We start from the raw sequence: 19219 nt of genomic DNA on the forward strand, positions 1-19219 counted from the left end.
GGTGTTGTGGATGTCTTATGAGGAAAGGTTCAGCGAGCTAGGGCTTTTGTCTTCAGAATGATGCAGGATGAGAGGCAACTTGACAGAGGTGTATAAGATTGAGGGGCGTAGATAGAGTGGACAGCCAGCACCTTTTCCCCAGGGCAGCAATGGCCAACGCTAGAGGACATCGGTATAAGGTCAGAGGAGGAAAGTTTAGGGGAGATGTCAGAGGTAGGTTTTTTACACAGAGAGCGGTGGGTGCCTGGAACGCACTGCCAGGTCTGGTGATAGAGGCTGATAAAATCGGGACATTTGAAAGATGCTTAGATAGGCGCATGGATATAAGGGAAATGGAGGGTTATGGCTGTGTAAGAGGGAAGGGTTAGATTGATCATGGAGCAGGTGTTTATATAGCTTGGCACAACATTGTGGTACTGTGCTGTACTGTTCTATGTTCTAATTCTCCCAAGGTCCCTGCCATTTAGTCTACATGTCCTGTTAGTATTTGGTGTCCCAGAATATGTTACTTCACACTGGTCTGGGTTAAATTCCATCTACCACCGCTCTGCCCAACTTTCTAACTGATCTATAGCTCTTCACGACCTTCCACACTATCTATGTCTCCACCAATCTTTGTGTCGAGAGCAAACTTACCAATCAGTCCTACATTCTTATCCAAGTCATATGTATATATATGATAACAGTGGTCCCAGCACCATGTGGTATACCAATGGAAAAACACACCTCGACCATTACCCTCCGCCTCCTATCACCAAGCCAATTTTGGATCCAGTTTGCCAGCACACCTTGGATCCCACATGCCCATACCTTCTGACCCAGCCTACTGTGCAGGACTTTTTCAAAAGCTTTGCATAAGACCATGTAACCCACATCTACCACGTTTTCATCACTTTTCTTAGCTACCTCCTTTAAAAAAAACTCAATCAGATTTGCAATACAGGATTCATCTGCACAAAACCATGCTGACTCCCTCCAATCAGTCCCTGCCTTTCCAAGTGAACATAAATCCTGTCCCTTAGAATTTCCCTACTGCTGATGTCAGGCTCACAGGTCTGTCATTTCCTGGCTTATCCCTACTGCCCTATTTGTATAAAGGAACAATATTATCTATCCTCTAGTCTTCTGCTACCTCGCCTGTCACAAACAAAGATGCAGGACTCTCCATTAGAGCCCCAGCAATCTCCTCCCTTGCTTCCCTTAGCATCCCGTCAGGCCCTGGGGATTTATCCACCTTAATATGTGCCGATATCTCTGACACTTCCTTCTTCCTGACACAGACGTTTCAGAACATAAGGTACCCCTCCCCTAACACTCCATCCTCCACATCCTTCTCCCTGATAAATTCGTTTAGGATCCTGCTCGGTTGCCTGGCTGCACATAGATTTTCCATTTGTTCTCTGTGGTCTAATGTACTTACAAAAGGTTTTGGGTTTCTCCTTAAGTCTACTTGCCAAGGCCATTTCATGTCCACTTTTGCCCTCCTAATTTCTTTCTTAAGTTCTCTCCTGTATCCCCTGTAAACCTCAGAGGACTCACTTGAAACCAAATGCCTATAAATGACATCTGCTTCCTTCTGATAAAGTATGCTTCCTTCTTATTTCTGTTTGCAAGAGATGGAGGATACGTGAACAGTGACAACAGGATAGATGAGGACACAAGAGATTGCAGGTGCTGGAATCTGGAGCAACAAACAATCTGCTGGAGGAACTCAGCAGGTCGAGCAGCGTCTGTGGGGGGGGGGGGGGGGGGGGGGGGGGAAGGAATTGTTGAAGTTTCAGGCCAAGACCCTGCATCAGGACTGAGGGTAGAGAGGAAAGATGGCCAGTTTGGAGGAGAAGGGGAGGGGTGAGGCAGGGGAGAGAAGAAGATCGGAGAAGGATGGGGTGAATCAAAGGCAGAGGATAGAACATAGAACAGTATAGCTCAGGAACAGGATGTCTGCGCTGAACACGATTGCCAAATTAAACTACATCTCTTCTGCTGCACATGATCTGTATCCCTCCGCTCCCTGCATATCCATGTGGTATTGGTTTATTATTCTTGTCACTTGTACCAAGGTCCAGTGAAAAACTGGTCTTGCATATTGGTCATACAGATCAATTCATTACACAGTGCAGATACATTGACAGAGTGCCTTGAGGTAGTACAGGGTAAAAACAATAACAGAATACAGAGTAAAGTGTCACAGCTACAGAGGAAGTGCATTGCAGGTAGACAATAAGGTGCAAGGTCATAACAAGGTAGATTGTGAGGTCAAGAGTCCATCTTATCATATAAGGGAACCGTTCGATAGTCTTATCACCTGTCCTTGAGCCTGGTGGTATGTGCCCTCAGGCTCCCATATCTTCTGCCTGATGGGAGAAGGGAGAAGAGAGAATGACCCAGGTGGGTGGGGTCTTTGATTATGCTGGCTGCTTTACCAAAGCAGTAAGAAGTGTAGACGGAGTCCATGGAGGGGAGGCTGGTGTCCATGATGCGCTGGGCTGTGTCCACAACTCTCTGCAGTTTCTTGTAGTCCTGGGCAGAGCAGTTGCCGTACAAGCCGTGATGCATCTGGATAGGATGCTTTCTATGGTGCATTGATAATAGTTGGTGAGTGTCAAAGAGGACATGCCAAATTTCTTTAGCCTCCTGAGGAAGTAGAGGCACCCTGAGGTCTCCCCTGAGCCTCTGCCACTTCAGAGAAAACAACCCAAGTTTGTCCAACCTCTCCTTATAGCTCATGCCCTCTAATCCAGGCAGCATCCTGGTGAACCCCTTCTGCACCTTCTCCAAAGCTTCCACATCCTTCCTGTATTGGGGTGACCAGAATGTGCAGGATGACGATGGTAAGATTCATATGATCGCAAGAATTGAGAATGGAAGTAGCACTCTGATTGTGAGTTTACATCTTGACTTGCCTGTGTTCTCCATCTTCTCTTTCAGGAAGAGAATTTCTGCCCTTAATTGAGGGAAAGTCTCAGCAAGGTATTTTGACCTTCAAATCTTGTGGGACAATGGAAACATCAGACATAGCACCAAACATGTAAGGGTTTGCTCCAACCTCAACCAAATCCAGAAAATGCTTTTTTGGTAAAGCAATGGATGATGACAATGTCAGAGCTCCATGTCTGTCACTGTTTGTGGGAAACTTAAATCCTGATTACTCCAAGGAGCTGCTGAGCTACAAACTGAAAGATTTACTCACTACAGTTGACATCGTCCTGCAACGACACGACATAGAAGTCTTCAAGAAGCACAAGCGAGCCCATGCATTTATACGGCTGAAAACAGACAGTGAAGTTCAAAATGTCTTGAGGCAACTACAAGATCCTGCCATTTTGGAGCAAAACGATATGAAGGGGTTAGTAGTTAAAGGGAAAACATTAAAAGTGGCCAAGGATATCCGTGATTTTTCAGAATACACCTTCGATAAGGTAAGGGAAATGTCATGCTTCTATTTGTATTATATTCCATTTGAGACACCGGAAATGTTTCTGGTAACTTCCCTGCATTATTTCAGATTTCAGACTAGTTTATTGTCATATACACCAGGGTGCAATGAAATTCCTTGCTTGCATGAAGCTCACAGAGAAAAAAATGTACATGGTAACAATTAATGTTATTATTGTTATGGACTCAGTGAAAGTCCCTTTAAGATAGAGAGTGTGTGTATGTGTGTGTGGGGCGTGCTTACGTCAATAGAAGATAAAGGACGTAATGACGTTGTTGAAGAAGTCAGAAGAAGAAGAAGAAAGAGAGAGAGAGAAGGGAGAGAGACACCAGCCTGCTTGTTTTCTCTATCGATGGATGAGAAACAATAACTGTGTTTGCTACTGAAATCCATGTATGGAAGTTGGAAGTAATCCGGTGGAGTTCACTTTGTTGCTGACCTGTAGAAGGAAACAGGTATTTGTATGTGGACGACCACGGTTCGGATGCTTTTCGGGGTGAGGAAGTCACTACCGAGTAAACACTGAAGTGTCGTTTGGGTTCCATCCTGGAACATTTGGGTTTCGTATGTACTCTCTCTATGTTTTTCTACATCTACATCTTATCTTCAGACAACGGTGGTTGTTGAAGAAGCCCTTGCTCATGTTTCACCTTATGGCTTGCGGAACTGAACTTTAAGAACCATTCAGGAACTGGGAGTTTTGGACTTTGTCACACACACACACGAAGAGTTTAGTTTTGGGGTTAACGTTCGAGGTTTAACATTCTTGAATTCTAACATACTAACATTATTACTTTTATTTTACATATTATCATAAGTAGTGATTAATAAAATAGTTTTTAACACTGAATCATGCTCAGTGTGTTTCTTTTGTTGCTGGTTTGTGACAAAATTGGGGGGTCGTCCGGGATAGTTCCCAAGGTTAACGAGTGTCGTCTGGGATTGTACCCCAGATTGACGAGATTTGTTCGGGATTCAATCCAAAGATTTTTGAGGAAGGTCTGATAAATTCTTTTTAATTGGCTTGTGTGTGTGGAAACCAGCAGCAATGGATATTAAGGCATTTTTGGAGTCACCAACCCAAAAGGGATTGGAGGTGGCGAAAAAGGATGATTTGATAAAGATTGCTACAAGGCTAAACCTTACAGAAGTAAAGCAGTCTATGAGAAAGGCAGATATTCAGAGACTGATAGCTGGCCATTATGTGGAAAAGAAGGTGTTTGAGAAGGAAGTGTTAAAACAGTTTCCTGGCAGTGAAATAGCAATTTCTGAGGCACAGGTGCAGCTGGCAAAGATAGAAGCTGAACGAGAGCAAACCCAGTTAAAGATAGAGGCTGAACGAGAACAAACCCAGTTAAAGTTTGAGGCAGAGGAGAAGGAAAAACAGAGGCAGCATGAGTTACAAATGAAGCGAAAGAGTTTGGAATCTGATTCTGATGATGGTTTTTCAGCCAGCAGGGAGGTTCGATTAGTCCCTCCGTTTGAAGAAGATCAGGTTGATCAGTATTTCCAACATTTTGAAAAGGTTGCTGTGAGTTCAAACTGGCCAAGGAAAGGATGGGCTCTTATGGTACAGAGTGTGATTAAAGGTAAAGCTCAAAAAGCTTATTCTGCTTTGTCTGTTGAGGATGCAGCTGATTATACCAAGGTAAAACAAGCTATTTTGAAGGCCTATGAATTGGTCCCTGAGGCTTATAGACAAAAATTCAGAGACTTGAGGAAATCTGCAGATCAGACTTATATGGAATTTGCCAATGGAAAGAGAATATGTTTTGAACGATGGTGCCTGGCTAAAAATGTAGATGGGGATTACGATAAATTGACAGAATTGATACTGGTGGAAGACTTTAAAAGATGTGTTCCAGCTGAATTAACAACATATTTAAATGAAAAGGCAGTGGAAACTTTACAAGAAACTGCTAGGTTGGCAGATGATTATGCTTTAACCCATAAATCCAAATGGGGACAACCTAAAACCTTTCAAAAGAGTTACAAAGACAATCCAGGTAAACCAGAGATTAAATTGGGAGGTAATCAAAAAGGAAAGGATGAAAAGAAGCCAGGGCTGGAGAAACCTGTTGAGCGTACTTGTTATTACTGTAGGAAACCTGGCCACGTGATATCTAATTGTGCCCTTTTGAAGAAAAAGAAGGAAGCTGGGCCCAATGCTTGCTTTCAGGCAATTAAAAATCAAAAAGGTTTAGGAGATGCTGTTAAAGATCAGTCCTTGCAAGAGGGAAAAGCGGAAAAGTTGGAGGAGGTGAGAAAAGAATTCCGTTCGTATGTATCAGAGGGTTTTGTTTCACTGAATGATGAGTCACCCCAGGTGCCAGTGAAAATTCTTAGAGATACTGGGGCTAGTCAATCTCTCTTGCTGGACAGTGTTTTAAATTTTGGTGAAGAAAGTGACACTGGTGAAGTAAATCTAGTACGAGGCGTTACAGGTGAGACCATGTCTGTCCCTTTTCACAGGGTGATTTTAAAGTCAAAGTTCGTAGAAGGACCAGTTGAGATAGGGATAAGACCTAGTTTGCCAGTGGAAGGAGTTTCTTTGTTATTGGGAAATGACCTTGCAAATGGAGAAAGTGATCCTGTGGTACGGTTAACAACCAAACCAAGGATTGATGAGTCTGAGGATGATCCAGATGTTTACCCATCATGTGCGGTGACTCGAGCTAGAGCTAGAGAATTAGCCAAGACAGACAGTCCGGTGCAGTCTGATGTAGTTCCTTGTGACAGTCCTAAACAGGAAGAAAATTATGATGCCTTATCTGAGACTTTTATGTCTTCACTGGAGGATCAACATCCTTATAGTGAGCCTGAATTTAAAGATTTGTCTTTGTCAAGGAAGGATTTTATGGTGGAACAGACAAAGGACCCTGAGTTGACAGAATTGAAAGAAAAAGCTCTCTCATGTGAGGAGATTGAAAAGGTACCAACTGGATACTATGTCAAAAATGGAGTGTTAATGAGGAAATGGAGACCTCCTCATGTTCCTGTTACTGAGGAATGGGAAGTTATTCATCAGGTTGTTGTTCCAAAAGTTTATAGGGATGAGATTTTAAACCTGGCCCATAGTATGCCTTTGGGTGGTCATTTTGGTGTGAATAAAACTGTAGGGAAGATCTTGAAACAATTCTATTGGCCTGGTTTGAGAAAAGATGTGGTGATGTTTTGTCGAACCTGCCACACATGTCAGATGGTAGGTAAACCAAATCAAAAACCCCCTGTGGCTCCTTTGAAACCAATTCCTGCTTTTGGTGAACCCTTTTCGAAGGTGATTGTGGACTGTGTTGGCCCCTTACCAAAGTCTAAGACTGGAAATCAGTATTTGTTAACCATCATGTGTGCCACTTCTAGATTTCCAGAGGCAATACCCCTTAGAAATATTAAGGCCAAGACGGTGTCAAAGGCTCTTGTAAAATTTTTTACCTTGTTTGGTTTGCCAAAAGAAATCCAATCTGATCAAGGTAGTAATTTTATGTCAAAAATTTTTCAACAAATAGTCTATGAGCTGGGAGCAAAGCAGATTGTATCATCTGCATATCACCCAGAATCTCAAGGAGCTCTGGAGAGATTTCATTCTACTCTCAAAAATATGCTGAAGACTTATTGCTTTGAAAACACCAAGGATTGGGACGAAGGTATCCATTTACTTTTGTTTGCCGTTAGAGAATCGATCCAGGAGTCAATAGGATTTAGTCCGTTTGAGCTTGTATTTGGACATAGGGTGAGAGGACCTTTGGAGTTGTTAAGAGAGCAATGGGTTAATGAGGAAGTTCACTTGAGTCTGTTGGACTATGTCCAAAAATTTAAAACTCGGTTGGAGAGAGTCTGCCAGCTAGCGAGAGAGAATCTGAAAACAAGCCAGATAAGAATGAAGACATATTTTGATAGACGTGCTCGGCCTAGGACATTCGCAGTGGGGCAAAAGGTGTTGGTATTTTTCCCTAGCCAAAATAATCCCTTGCAAGCTCGCTTTTCTGGACCCTATGTTATTGAATCTCGAGTGACTGATCTAACATATATAATCAAAACACCAGATAGACGCAAGAAAACACAACTCTGTCATGTAAACATGATAAAACCTTATTATGAGAAGGATTCAGTTGTGGCCTTGGTGGATGATGTAAAGGTTGTTTCTAGAATGCCTGATGTTGATGTTGAGGAAGGCCAATTTAGACCAAATATTGTTCCATCGAAACTAAAAAACCAAAATATCCTGGAGAACCTTGAAACGAAGTTGGACCATTTACAAGTTTCACAAAAACAACAGATGAGAGAATTAATTTTAAAATTTAAAAATCTGTTCCCAGATGTTCCAAACAGAACATCGATAATTACCCATGATGTTGATGTTGGGGATGCAAAACCAATCAAACAACACCCATATCGAATGAATGTGGAAAAAAGTAAACTTGTTGATCAGGAAATAAAATACATGTTGGAAAATGATATTATTAGACATTCTACTTCAAATTGGAGTTCGCCCTGTGTTATTGTACCTAAACCTGATGGAACTGTTAGATTTTGCACAGATTACAGGAAAGTGAATGCTGTAACAAAGTCAGATGCTTACCCTATTCCTAGGGTGGATGATTGCATAGACAGAGTGGGAAAGGCAAAATTTCTTACAAAGATTGACCTATTAAAAGGGTACTGGTGTGTTCCATTAACAGATAGAGGAAGGGAGATTTCAGCCTTTGTAACCCCTTCTGGATTGTATGAATACAATGTTTTGCCATTTGGAATGAAAAATGCTCCAGCAACATTTCAAAGAATGATTAATTCAGTGATTCATGGGTTAAAACATACAGATGCCTACATTGACGACTTAGTGACTGGGAATGATACTTGGGAAGATCACATCTCTGCGTTAGAAAGGTTGTTTGAAAGACTTTCCAAGGCTAACCTTACAGTTAACTTGGCTAAAAGTGAATTTGGCCATGCCACTGTGACGTATCTTGGTTATGTTGTAGGTCAAGGCAAGCAAGCTCCTGTTCAGGCAAAAGTTCAAGCAATATCTGAGTTCCCTATTCCCACAAGTACGAGGACTGTTAGAAGATTTTTGGGAATGGTTGGATATTATCGAAAATTTTGTAAAAATTTTGCTGATATTGCTCTTCCCCTAACTAATCTTCAGAAGAAGGGAGTAAAGTTTGTTTGGACAGATTCTTGTCAAGAAGCATTTGAGAAGCTGAAAGCCATTTTATGCTACGATCCTGTGCTCAGAACACCTGACTTTGAAAAGCCATTTTCATTAGCAGTAGATGCCAGTGATGAAGCTGCAGGAGCTGTGTTGTTGCAGAAGGGTGACCTTGATGATATTGACCATCCTGTAGCTTACTTTTCAAAGAAATTTAATGAGCATCAAAAGAATTATTCCACCATAGAGAAAGAATTACTGTCGCTTGTTTTAGCCTTGCAACATTTCAGTGTATATGTTTGCACCGCTCAGAAACCATTGACTGTGTATACAGATCATAACCCATTGGTGTTTCTGAGCCGAGTCAAAAACAAGAACAGAAGGCTGTTAAACTGGAGTTTAATTTTGCAAGAGTTTGATCTCATGATAACTCACATTAAAGGCAAAGATAATGTGATTGCTGATTGTCTTTCCCGATGTTAAATGGGAAACATGTATCTGTACTAATCTGATAGTCTGTAGTTGTATAGCATGATAATTATTAACATTACTAACTGTATGCGCGGTTAAAATTTTCTTGGAAAAATTTTTTTTTTTAGGTGGGAGGTGTTATGGACTCAGTGAAAGTCCCTTTAAGATAGAGAGTGTGTGTATGTGTGTGTGGGGCGTGCTTACGTCAATAGAAGATAAAGGACGTAATGACGTTGTTGAAGAAGTCAGAAGAAGAAGAAGAAAGAGAGAGAGAGAAGGGAGAGAGACACCAGCCTGCTTGTTTTCTCTATCGATGGATGAGAAACAATAACTGTGTTTGCTACTGAAATCCATGTATGGAAGTTGGAAGTAATCCGGTGGAGTTCACTTTGTTGCTGACCTGTAGAAGGAAACAGGTATTTGTATGTGGACGACCACGGTTCGGATGCTTTTCGGGGTGAGGAAGTCACTACCGAGTAAACACTGAAGTGTCGTTTGGGTTCCATCCTGGAACATTTGGGTTTCGTATGTACTCTCTCTATGTTTTTCTACATCTACATCTTATCTTCAGACAACGGTGGTTGTTGAAGAAGCCCTTGCTCATGTTTCACCTTATGGCTTGCGGAACTGAACTTTAAGAACCATTCAGGAACTGGGAGTTTTGGACTTTGTCACACACACACACGAAGAGTTTAGTTTTGGGGTTAACGTTCGAGGTTTAACATTCTTGAATTCTAACATACTAACATTATTACTTTTATTTTACATATTATCATAAGTAGTGATTAATAAAATAGTTTTTAACACTGAATCATGCTCAGTGTGTTTCTTTTGTTGCTGGTTTGTGACATTATTAATTGTGGGCGGCACAGTAGCGTAGTGGTTAGCGTAACGCTATTGCAGCGCCAGTGACCCAGGTTCAATTCAGGCCACTGTCTGTAAGGAGTTTGTACGTTCTCCCCGTGTCTACGTGGGTTTCCTCCGGGTGCTCTGGTTTCCTCCCACGTTCCAAAGATGTACAGGTTAGGAAGTTGTGGGCACGCTATGTTGCATGAAAGAGGCAAAGGGCTGAAGAAGGAGGAATCCAGTAGGAGAGGGCAGTAGACCATGGAATAAACGGAAGGAGGTGAGGAATAGGAGGGAGCTAGTGGGCAGGTCATGAGGGCGGGGAGGTGAGGGAAGAGAAGGGTGAGGGAGCCACAGGAATGAGCAGTGGGGAAGCTGTTCTTGAATCTGGTCATCCGGATTATTGCGGTGTCTACATTTCGAATGTACTTAATTAGCTGAAAATGCTTTGGGATGTTGTAAATGAGCTGTGAAAAGCTCCATTGAAATTTCAAGCCCTTCCTTTTCAAACCAAGTGTGGGCAAGAGCCAATGAGGTAATCTCATTGAAGCATTTGAAGTTCTTACTGGGCTAGACTGGGGTGTCAGAAGCAAGTCTCAAAATAAAGGTTGGCTGTTCATGAGATGAGAAAATCTTTTTTCACCCAGTGCACAGTGAAGCTTTGGAGTTTTCTATTCAAGAGGGTGATGTGGGTTCAGTCACTGAGTACGTTAAATCAGAGACTGATGAATATTTGGATATTAAGGGAAATAAGGGATCACTGCAGGAAAATGGTGCCAAGATAATCAATCTTATTGAATGACAGAGCAGGTGCGAGGGGTTACTCCTGCTTAATTCCTTGCATCCTACTATGTATCTCCTATATTTGTCAAGGGATTATTTCCACCTGTACCATTTTAGGCTTTTATTTCTGTTACCATCTGAACCATCACAGTGGTTTGACAGGATCTTCCCTGGACGCTCAACACAGGTGCACCTGAAGGCTGCGTGTTTAGCCCCTGCTCTGCTCCCTGTACATGACTGTATGGCTAAGCACAGCTCCAATGCCAGCAGTTCTGAACAGCATTTTAGTGTTAATAATGAGCTCTGAAATCATATGCTGAGGTAATATTACAGTATAATAACACAGATAAACTTTTAGGAAGACACTTTAAATCCACTGCCCCTGTTAAATGTGTGGTGGGAGAATGATTGAATTACCGGCCAATATCTAGAGGCCTGTTCTATTGATTTGGAGACAGGACTTCCAATCCATCCAAAGCAACAGAATTTAAGGTCACGTAAGATATATAGAACAGTACAGGAACAGGCCCTTTGGCCCACAGTGGCTTTGCCGACCATGATGCTAATCCAAACTAATCCCACCTGCCTGCATGTGGTCTATATCCCTCCATTCCTGCCTGCTCATGTGTCTGTCTAAATGTTGCTATTGTATCTGCTTCCACCACTACCCCTGGCACCTACTACTCTCTATGCCTCATAAATCTCCATTAAACTATGCCCCTCTCACCTCAAAGCTATGTCCTTGAGGATCTGCCATTTCCGGCCTGGGAGAAGGATTGTGACCATATACCCTGTCTTTGCCTCTAATAATTTTATATACTGCTATCAGTTGCCGCTCAGCCTTCAATGCTCCAGAGAAAGCAATCCTTTCCCTCCCACAGATGCTGCTCTACCTGCTGACTTCCTCCAGCAGTTTGCTCATTGCTCCAAGTTTTTCCAACCTTTCTGTGTACCTAAAACAATCTAATCCATGCAACATCCTGGTGAAACTCTTCTACAGCCTCTTCAAAGCCTCCACATCCTTCCTGAAATGCGGTGACCAACAAATACCTCAAAGGTGGTCTAACCAACTGTGGCCGAGCATTTCAGATAAGAAGATACAATAATAAATGAAGCTGGGATCAAAAATGACAGTCAAGAAACTACTAGATTGTCCTTTCATTTCCAGATGAAGGGTCTCGACCTGAAACACCGACCGTCCATTTCCCTCCACAGATGCTGCCTGACCCGCTGAGTTCCTCCAGCATTTTGTGTGTTGCTCCAGATTGTCCTTTAACCCGTTTGGTTTACTGATGGCCAGTTTTACTCAGCTGGCCTGGACATGCTTACAGACCCACCAACTTGGTTGACTTTTTCAGGTGTCTCCTTATTTTGGGGAACTTTAGGCTGGGCAATTAAATGCTGGGTCTGCCAACGGCATTGACATCCTTTAAATGTATAAAAAGATAAATCCAGAACTATAGAATCCAAATGTTCCAGTTTCTCTCATGTGCTGTTAGGGTAATACATAACCAGGCTGCTTCTAGCTCTTGCCTCTATAACAAGTTAGGAATGAAATTTACCCATTATTGCAACTGCTACGTATTTGTTTTAATCATTTCATGAGCACTGAAAAGACAATTCAATATTCTTATTACAAATGTATGATCCATTAGCCCATGTGGATTGATAAAGGGCAGGCACAGTAGTAGATAGCGTAAAGTTATTACAGCGCCAGCGACCCAGGTTCAATTCTGGCCACTGTCCGTAAGGAGTTTGTACGTCCTCCGTGTCTGCGTGGGTTTCCTCCAGGTGCTTCGGTTTCCTCCCACATTCCAAAGACGTACAGGTTAGGAAGTTGTGGGCATGCTATGTTGGTGCCGGAAGCATGGTGACACTTGCGGGCTGCCCCCAGAACACTCTACGCAAACGATGCATTTCACGGTGTGTTTCGACGCACATGTGACTAATAAAGAAATCTTATAACGAAAACTGTTGTTTAAACAGAAAGACCAGGATAGATAATGGGCAGGAACTTACTTGTGCATTTTGATTATTCCCAGAGCAGTTCTGCAGATCCACTAAAACAGGAGTCCAACAGTCAACAACAAAAGGATAAGAAGAGACCGGATCAAACTCAGGAAACATTAGGAGGGCCTGCAGGAAAATCCATCCAGCTGCCAAACAAAGTCATTGACCACTTAACAACACCTCTGATTGGGACAAAGTCAGACAGTGCCATAATTGGCGGGGAGATCGCTGGACAGGAGCGGTTATTTTACGGAGCGCTGATGGGAAGTGAAACGAGGAACGTTGAATTTAAGCGGGGGGGTGGAGAGTACCTGAACGTGACTCTTAAGAACCACGTTCGGAAATACGTCTGTGCCTTTCTCAACAGCGAAGGGGGCAGTTTGTTTGTGGGCGTGAACGATGACGGCACTGTGTGTGGAGTGGAATGCAATCACAAGGATGAAGACCGGGTTAGACTACTGATAGATTCACTTCTGAAAGGCTTCAAACCACCACTCTTCCCAAATTCCTACTCTATCACCTTCCATCCAGTTATCAAGGATGGAGATAGCGGGATGTTTCTGAAGGTTGTGAGATTAACCGTCCATCCTCCCAGTAAGGACGGTGATATTTTACTGTATGAAACCGACCAAGGTGAAGTGTACATACGCAGGGATGGCAGTGTCCAAGGTCCACTATCAGGAAGTTCCATTCAGGAGTGGTGCAGACAGGTAGCACTCCAGCTTTGTAAACCATTTGGGGCGCAGCCTGTCCTCATCCTGTTGGGACGCGTGGATTTGGCTATGTTATTTGAAACAAAAACAATGGCCTGGATTTTCTGGTCAACAGCAAAGTAATGGTTATAGAGTCATAGAGCAAGACAGCATGAATACAGGCCCTTTGGCCCAACCAGTCCATGCCGACCATGGTGCCCACCCAGCTGGTCCCAATTTCCTGCGTTCGGCCCATATCCCTCTAAGCCCCGCCCCTCCACGTACTTATCCAAGTGCTTCTTAAATGATACTGTTGTACCTGCCTCAGCCACTTCTTCTGGCAGCTCGTTCCATGTACTCACCAACCCTCTGCGTGAAAAAGTTGCCCCTCAGGGCAACTTTTAAATCTTTCCCCTCTCACCCTAAACCTATGTCCTCTAGTTTTGGACTCCTCTACCCTGGGGAGAAGACTTGACTAAAGAAACCACCCAATAAATATCGAGCAATCACTAAGGCAATACCTGCTGCTGACAGGCATCAGTTCAAACTGCATCCTGGCTAAGATCCAATAGATATTGAAATGTCTATCTGATGGAAATTGAGTCCACATATCAGGGTAGATAGTCAAAATCTTTTCCCATGGCGGGGGTATCAAAAACAAGAGGGCATAGTTTAAGGTGAGAGGAGGGAGTTTTAAAGGGGAGCTGAGGGGTAAATGTTTTTTACATAGAGAGCTGATCTCTGACTCACTGCCAGAGTGCGTGGTGGAGTCAGATACAAATGCTGCGTTTAAGAGGCATTTAGAGGAGTAAGGCTTAGAAGGATACAGTCCTAATGCAGGCAAATGGGATTAGTGTAGATGGGCAAAAAGGTCAGCATGGACATGATGGGCTGAAGGGCCATTTCTGTGCTGTACAACTCCATGAGTCTATGCATAAAATTAGTCTTTTGGCTTTACTAAACATTGATTCTAGCTAAGAATGGCTGGAACAAAGCATAAGAAATTTTCTCTAAATTTCTCAACATCTTTCTGTGTCATTGCAAGAAACAAAACCAAACAGAGCCCTCTCTTTGTTCTGGAGATCAAGGGATATGGGGATAGTGCAGGAAGATGGTGATGAGATAAACATGTAGCCACCATCTCGATGAATGGTGGAGAAGGTTTGAAAAGGCCTAAGCTCCTAATTCTTATGTGCTTAAAAGCACTATGTTGACTGGGGAATTAGTAACATAAAGCAATATTCCATGAGACATTTTCCCTGTTCTAACCAGTGTGATGGGCAATTAAGATTTCCAACATAAATAACGGTTGTGAGCAATTGCCTTCCTTATTTGTACAGGTTTCTTTTCACTTTTCAGCACTCTATAATGCAGGGTATGGGTCATTGCTCCCAAACACTCCAGATCTCTGTGCTTCACATAAACCACATGTACCGAACCATGTGACAAGTTCTCTCTCAAACCAAAGCCACACTATTTGGGCCGTGTTTAAATCCAGACACTGTCGTACAATGACAGCTGCTCAGCAACACCAATGATCCCTTCTTCACACCCCATCCCTCCTTAGGAATTTTCTACTCTATTAAGTATCAATTTAGATTATTTTGAAGACACCTTGTGAATGCCAGATTTTCCAGGATGCTGCCTAGATTGGAGAGCATGTCTTATGAGGATAGGTTGAGCGAGCTAGGGCTTTTCTCTTTGGAGAGAAGGGAGAGGTGACTTGATAGAGGTGTACAAGATGATAAGAGGCATAGATCGAGTGGACAGTCAGAGACTTTTTCCCAGGGCGACAATGGCTAACACCAGGGGACATAATTTTAAGGTGATTGGAGGAAGATATAAGGGGGATGTCAGGGGTATGTTTTTTTACACAGAGAGTGGTGGGTGCATGGAACGCACTGCCTGCAGAGGTTGTGGGGGCAGATACATTAAGGACATTTAAGTGACTCTTAGATGGCCCCCCATTTCTCTATCGTTCATGTGTCTATGTGGGAGGGAAGGGTTAGATAGATCTTGGAGCAGGATAAAGATGTTGGCACAACATTGTGGGCTGAAGGGTCTGTACTGTGCTGTACTGTTCTATCAACAGCTTAATTAGTTTGGCACAACATTGTACAGGGCCTGTACTGTGCTGTAATGTTCTTAATATTCTTATCTTAGTATTCAGAATCAGATTTATTATTTGTGACTTAGATGACGTGAAATTTGTTTTTATGGCAGTAGTGCAGTGCAAAGACATAAAATTACTATAAATTATAAAAATAAATAGTGCAAAAAAAAAAGGAATAATGAGGTAGTGTTCATGGACCACTCAGAAATCTGACGGCGGAGGGGAAGGAGCTGTTTCTGAATCATTGAGTGTGGGTCTTCGGGCTCCTGTACCTCCTCCCCAATGGTAGTAACGAGATGAGGGCATGTCCCGGATGGTGAGGGTCCTTAGTGATGGATGCCGCCTTCTTGGGGCACCACCTCTTGAAGATGTCCTTGATGGTGGGGTATGTTATGCCCGTGATGGAGCTGGCTGAGTCTACATTCCTCTGCAGCCTCTTACAATCCTGTGCATTGGAGCCTCCGTACCATATTGATCTATTCCTACCATATTGCACATTTAGTTTTAATAACCTCCCTGGTTTTGCTTCTTAAACTGTTTACTTGCACAAGCAGTTTGATTCCCTTGGCTTTATTATTTGGTCACCCGGGGTGGGGGGGTGTGCGGGATTGGATAAAGGGGCTGGCGCAGTGGTACAGCTCGTACAGCAGCTGCATCACAATTGCAGTTGACCCTGGTTCAAGCCTGACCCCTGGTGCTGTCTGTGTGGAGTTTGCATGCTCTCCCTGTGACTGCGTGTGTTTCTTCTGGGTGGGGCAGTTGTTAGGAACGTGGGGAGAATAAAATGGGATTAGAGGAAGATTAGTGTAACTGGATGCTTGATTGTTGGTGGACAGAGGACAGAAGAACCAGTTGGTGTGCTGGATGGCTCTGAGACTATTTTTCTCCTTAATCTGACTGTCATTTTCCCTGGAGACACAAGAGACAACAGATTCTGGAATCTGGAGCAACCATCAATCTGCTGGAGTAACTCGGTGGGTCAAGAAACACTTGTGGGAGAGAAGGAAAATTCCTTTCCTCCCACAGATGCTGCTCGACTCGCTGAGTTCCTCCAGCAGATTGTTTGTCACGTTCCTTGCCCTGTCAACTGATCTTATTCACCATGTTTCTCCCAAAATGTTGCTTTAAATCGCTCCCCACCATTCCCGCTAAACTTGTTTTGGGGACATACATAATACTGTACAGAACCCTCCAGGTTACACTTTGTCCCAGTACTGAGGGAGCACTGCACTATTGCAGGTGATGGCTTTTGGGTCCGAAGTTAAACCAAAGCCCTGGCTGCTCTTTCAGGCGGACCTAAGGGATTGTACGAAATCTTTCAAATAAAGCAATCGTGTTCTCCCAGTGTACCAGTCAACACTTCTCTCCCAAACCTCTGGTGTAAGAAACAATCTTCACTGCTGTTGGTGGAAACTTACTTTGATGTACAGTGGGATCTTGGGGTCCAACTTCAGTGCTCTCTGCAAGTTGCCAGGTAGACAGGGTGGTACAGAAGGCGTATGGCATGTTTGCTTTCATTGTTTGGGGCACTGAGTATAAGAGTCAGGAAGTCATGTTGCAGCTGCATAAAACTTTTGTTAGGCTGCACGGAATATTATTTCTGGTCTCCCGATTACAGGAAGGATGTGGAGGCTTTGGAAAAGGTGCAGAAGAGGTTTACCAGGATGCTGCCTGGATTAGAGGGCATGAGCTACAAGGAGAGGTTGGACAAACTTGGGTTGTTTTCTCTGGAGCGGCTGAGGGGAGACCTGATAGCAGTTTATAAAATTGAGAGGCATAGATAGGGTAGACAGTCAGAATCTTTTTACCAGAATGGAAATGCCAAATACTAGAGGATGCGCAGATGCGCATTTAAGGTGAGAGGAAGAAAGTTTGAAGATGTGGGGGGGGGGGCAAGTTTTTGTTTTACACAGAGAGTGGTGGGTGCCTGAAACAGACCCCTGGGGGACTGGTGGAAGCAGATACGATAGTGGCTTTTAAGAGGCTTTTAGATAGACACATGAACATGCAGGGAATAGAGGGATGTGGATCACATACAAGTAGAAGAGATTTAGTTTAATTTGGCATCGTGTTTGGTGCAGACATTGTGGGTCAAAGGACCTGTTCCTGTGCTGTGCTGTTCAATGTTCTGTGAATATAGATTCAGCACATGGAACAAATGTGGAATGAAAAGCTAGTGGCAGTACTGATGACCACGGAATTACCGGATCTGGTTCACTGATCTCCATAGGGATCAATGAACCAGATCCATACATTCTGGCCTGTATGTGACTCCAGGCTCACAACAAATGGCATTGATTAGTCATACAGCACAGAAACAGGCCCTTTGGCCCAACTTGTCCATACCGACCAAGATGCCCATCTCAGCTAGTCCCACTTGCCCGCGTTTGGCCCATATCCCTCTAAACCTTCCCTATCCATGTAACCGTCCAAATTTTCTTTTAAATGTTATTGTACCACTTCCTCTGGCACTATTTTACCACCGATATCCTTATTTGCCCCCCTGAACAGCCCCTTCATTCCTGGGGCAATTATGGATTGGCCATGCCAGCAAAACTGCAATGATAAGATTCAGAAAGAAGGGGATAAGGGGTCATGTTGATAGATTTAGACATGGAAGGGGGTGCCAGTGTTGCACAGCTCTGTATTCAATGTAAAGTTACACACTCTCGCTCTCTTTCTCCCAAGAAATGGACAGCCGAAATAAAGAAGCTTCAGGATACAATTGACACCTTGGTTAAGGAGGAACACCATCTGCAGGAAGAGCTTCGCCAACAGCAGCAGTCCATCCAGGAACTGCAGCAGCTGCAACAAGAGCTGCAGTCGATGAACTCGGACAGGGTGGCCATGTCAAATCTCTGCTGCGTCATCTGACAACCAGACGTCAAGCTGGCCCAGAGGAGGTTGCCTACCGATTCCTGACTGGAAGATCCTGAGTCACCAGTCATAGAACAAGCAGCTCGCAAATGATGGTTTAATAAAAGCTCTGCAGCAGACTTGAAATTCTCAATAGGCCTCGAGGGATTAATAGAACATAGAAAAACTACAGCACCATTCAGGCCCTTCGGCCCACAAAGCTGTGCCGAACATGTCCCTACCCTAGAAATTACTAGGCTTAGCCATAGCCCTCTATTTTACTCAGCTCCATGTACCTAACAGTCTCTTGAAAGACCCTATCGTATCCACCTCCAACACCGTTGCCGGCAGCCTATTCCACGCACATGTAGTGAGAAAGTAGAAAACAAAAACAAGAAGACGTGGCTCCTCAGGTCTGCCATTCAGTAAGGCTATTCCTGTAGCTTTAACTCCACTCTCTTGCCGAATCCCCATGTCACCGTCTTTGTAGATGGTTGCACTTAAGCTTTGATGACAGGAAGCGCTAGTCCAACTCAAGAGATTTTAGTACTTTTCTCCTCCCACTTTAATGTACCCTATACTGGTGACGGATTCAACTGTGGGTTTATACTGTCGCAGGTTTATTAGTGCCACTATGCACTAGAAGTAATTGAACATGAGATTTCTGGTCAGATGTGCATTTATTTTCACAAAAAGCCAACTGAATTCACAAGAGACTGCAGATGCTGGAATCTGGAGCAACACACAAAACGCTGGAGGAACTCAGCAGGTCAGGCAGCATCCATGGAGGGAAATGGACAGTCGATGTTTCGGGTTGAGACCCTTCATTTGGGCTCAATAGTACATCTGTCTAGATGAAGGGTCTC

At 43.5% G+C, this 19219-nt stretch overlaps 1 protein-coding gene across 1 annotated transcript; it reads left to right on the forward strand.

Annotated features, from left to right (window-relative positions):
- The first annotated feature begins 3083 nt into the window (after positions 1–3083).
- Positions 3084–18371, forward strand: LOC127581883 (schlafen-like protein 1). The gene is made up of 3 exons (XM_052036711.1): positions 3084–3419; positions 12683–13402; positions 18186–18371. The coding sequence occupies exons 1-3, from the start codon at positions 3084–3086 to the stop codon at positions 18369–18371; spliced, it is 1242 nt and encodes a 413-aa protein (XP_051892671.1).
- Positions 18372–19219: the final 848 nt, after the last annotated feature.

The sequence above is a fragment of the Pristis pectinata genome, chromosome 22, assembly GCF_009764475.1.
Source record: "Pristis pectinata isolate sPriPec2 chromosome 22, sPriPec2.1.pri, whole genome shotgun sequence".
NCBI lineage: Eukaryota > Metazoa > Chordata > Chondrichthyes > Rhinopristiformes > Pristidae > Pristis > Pristis pectinata.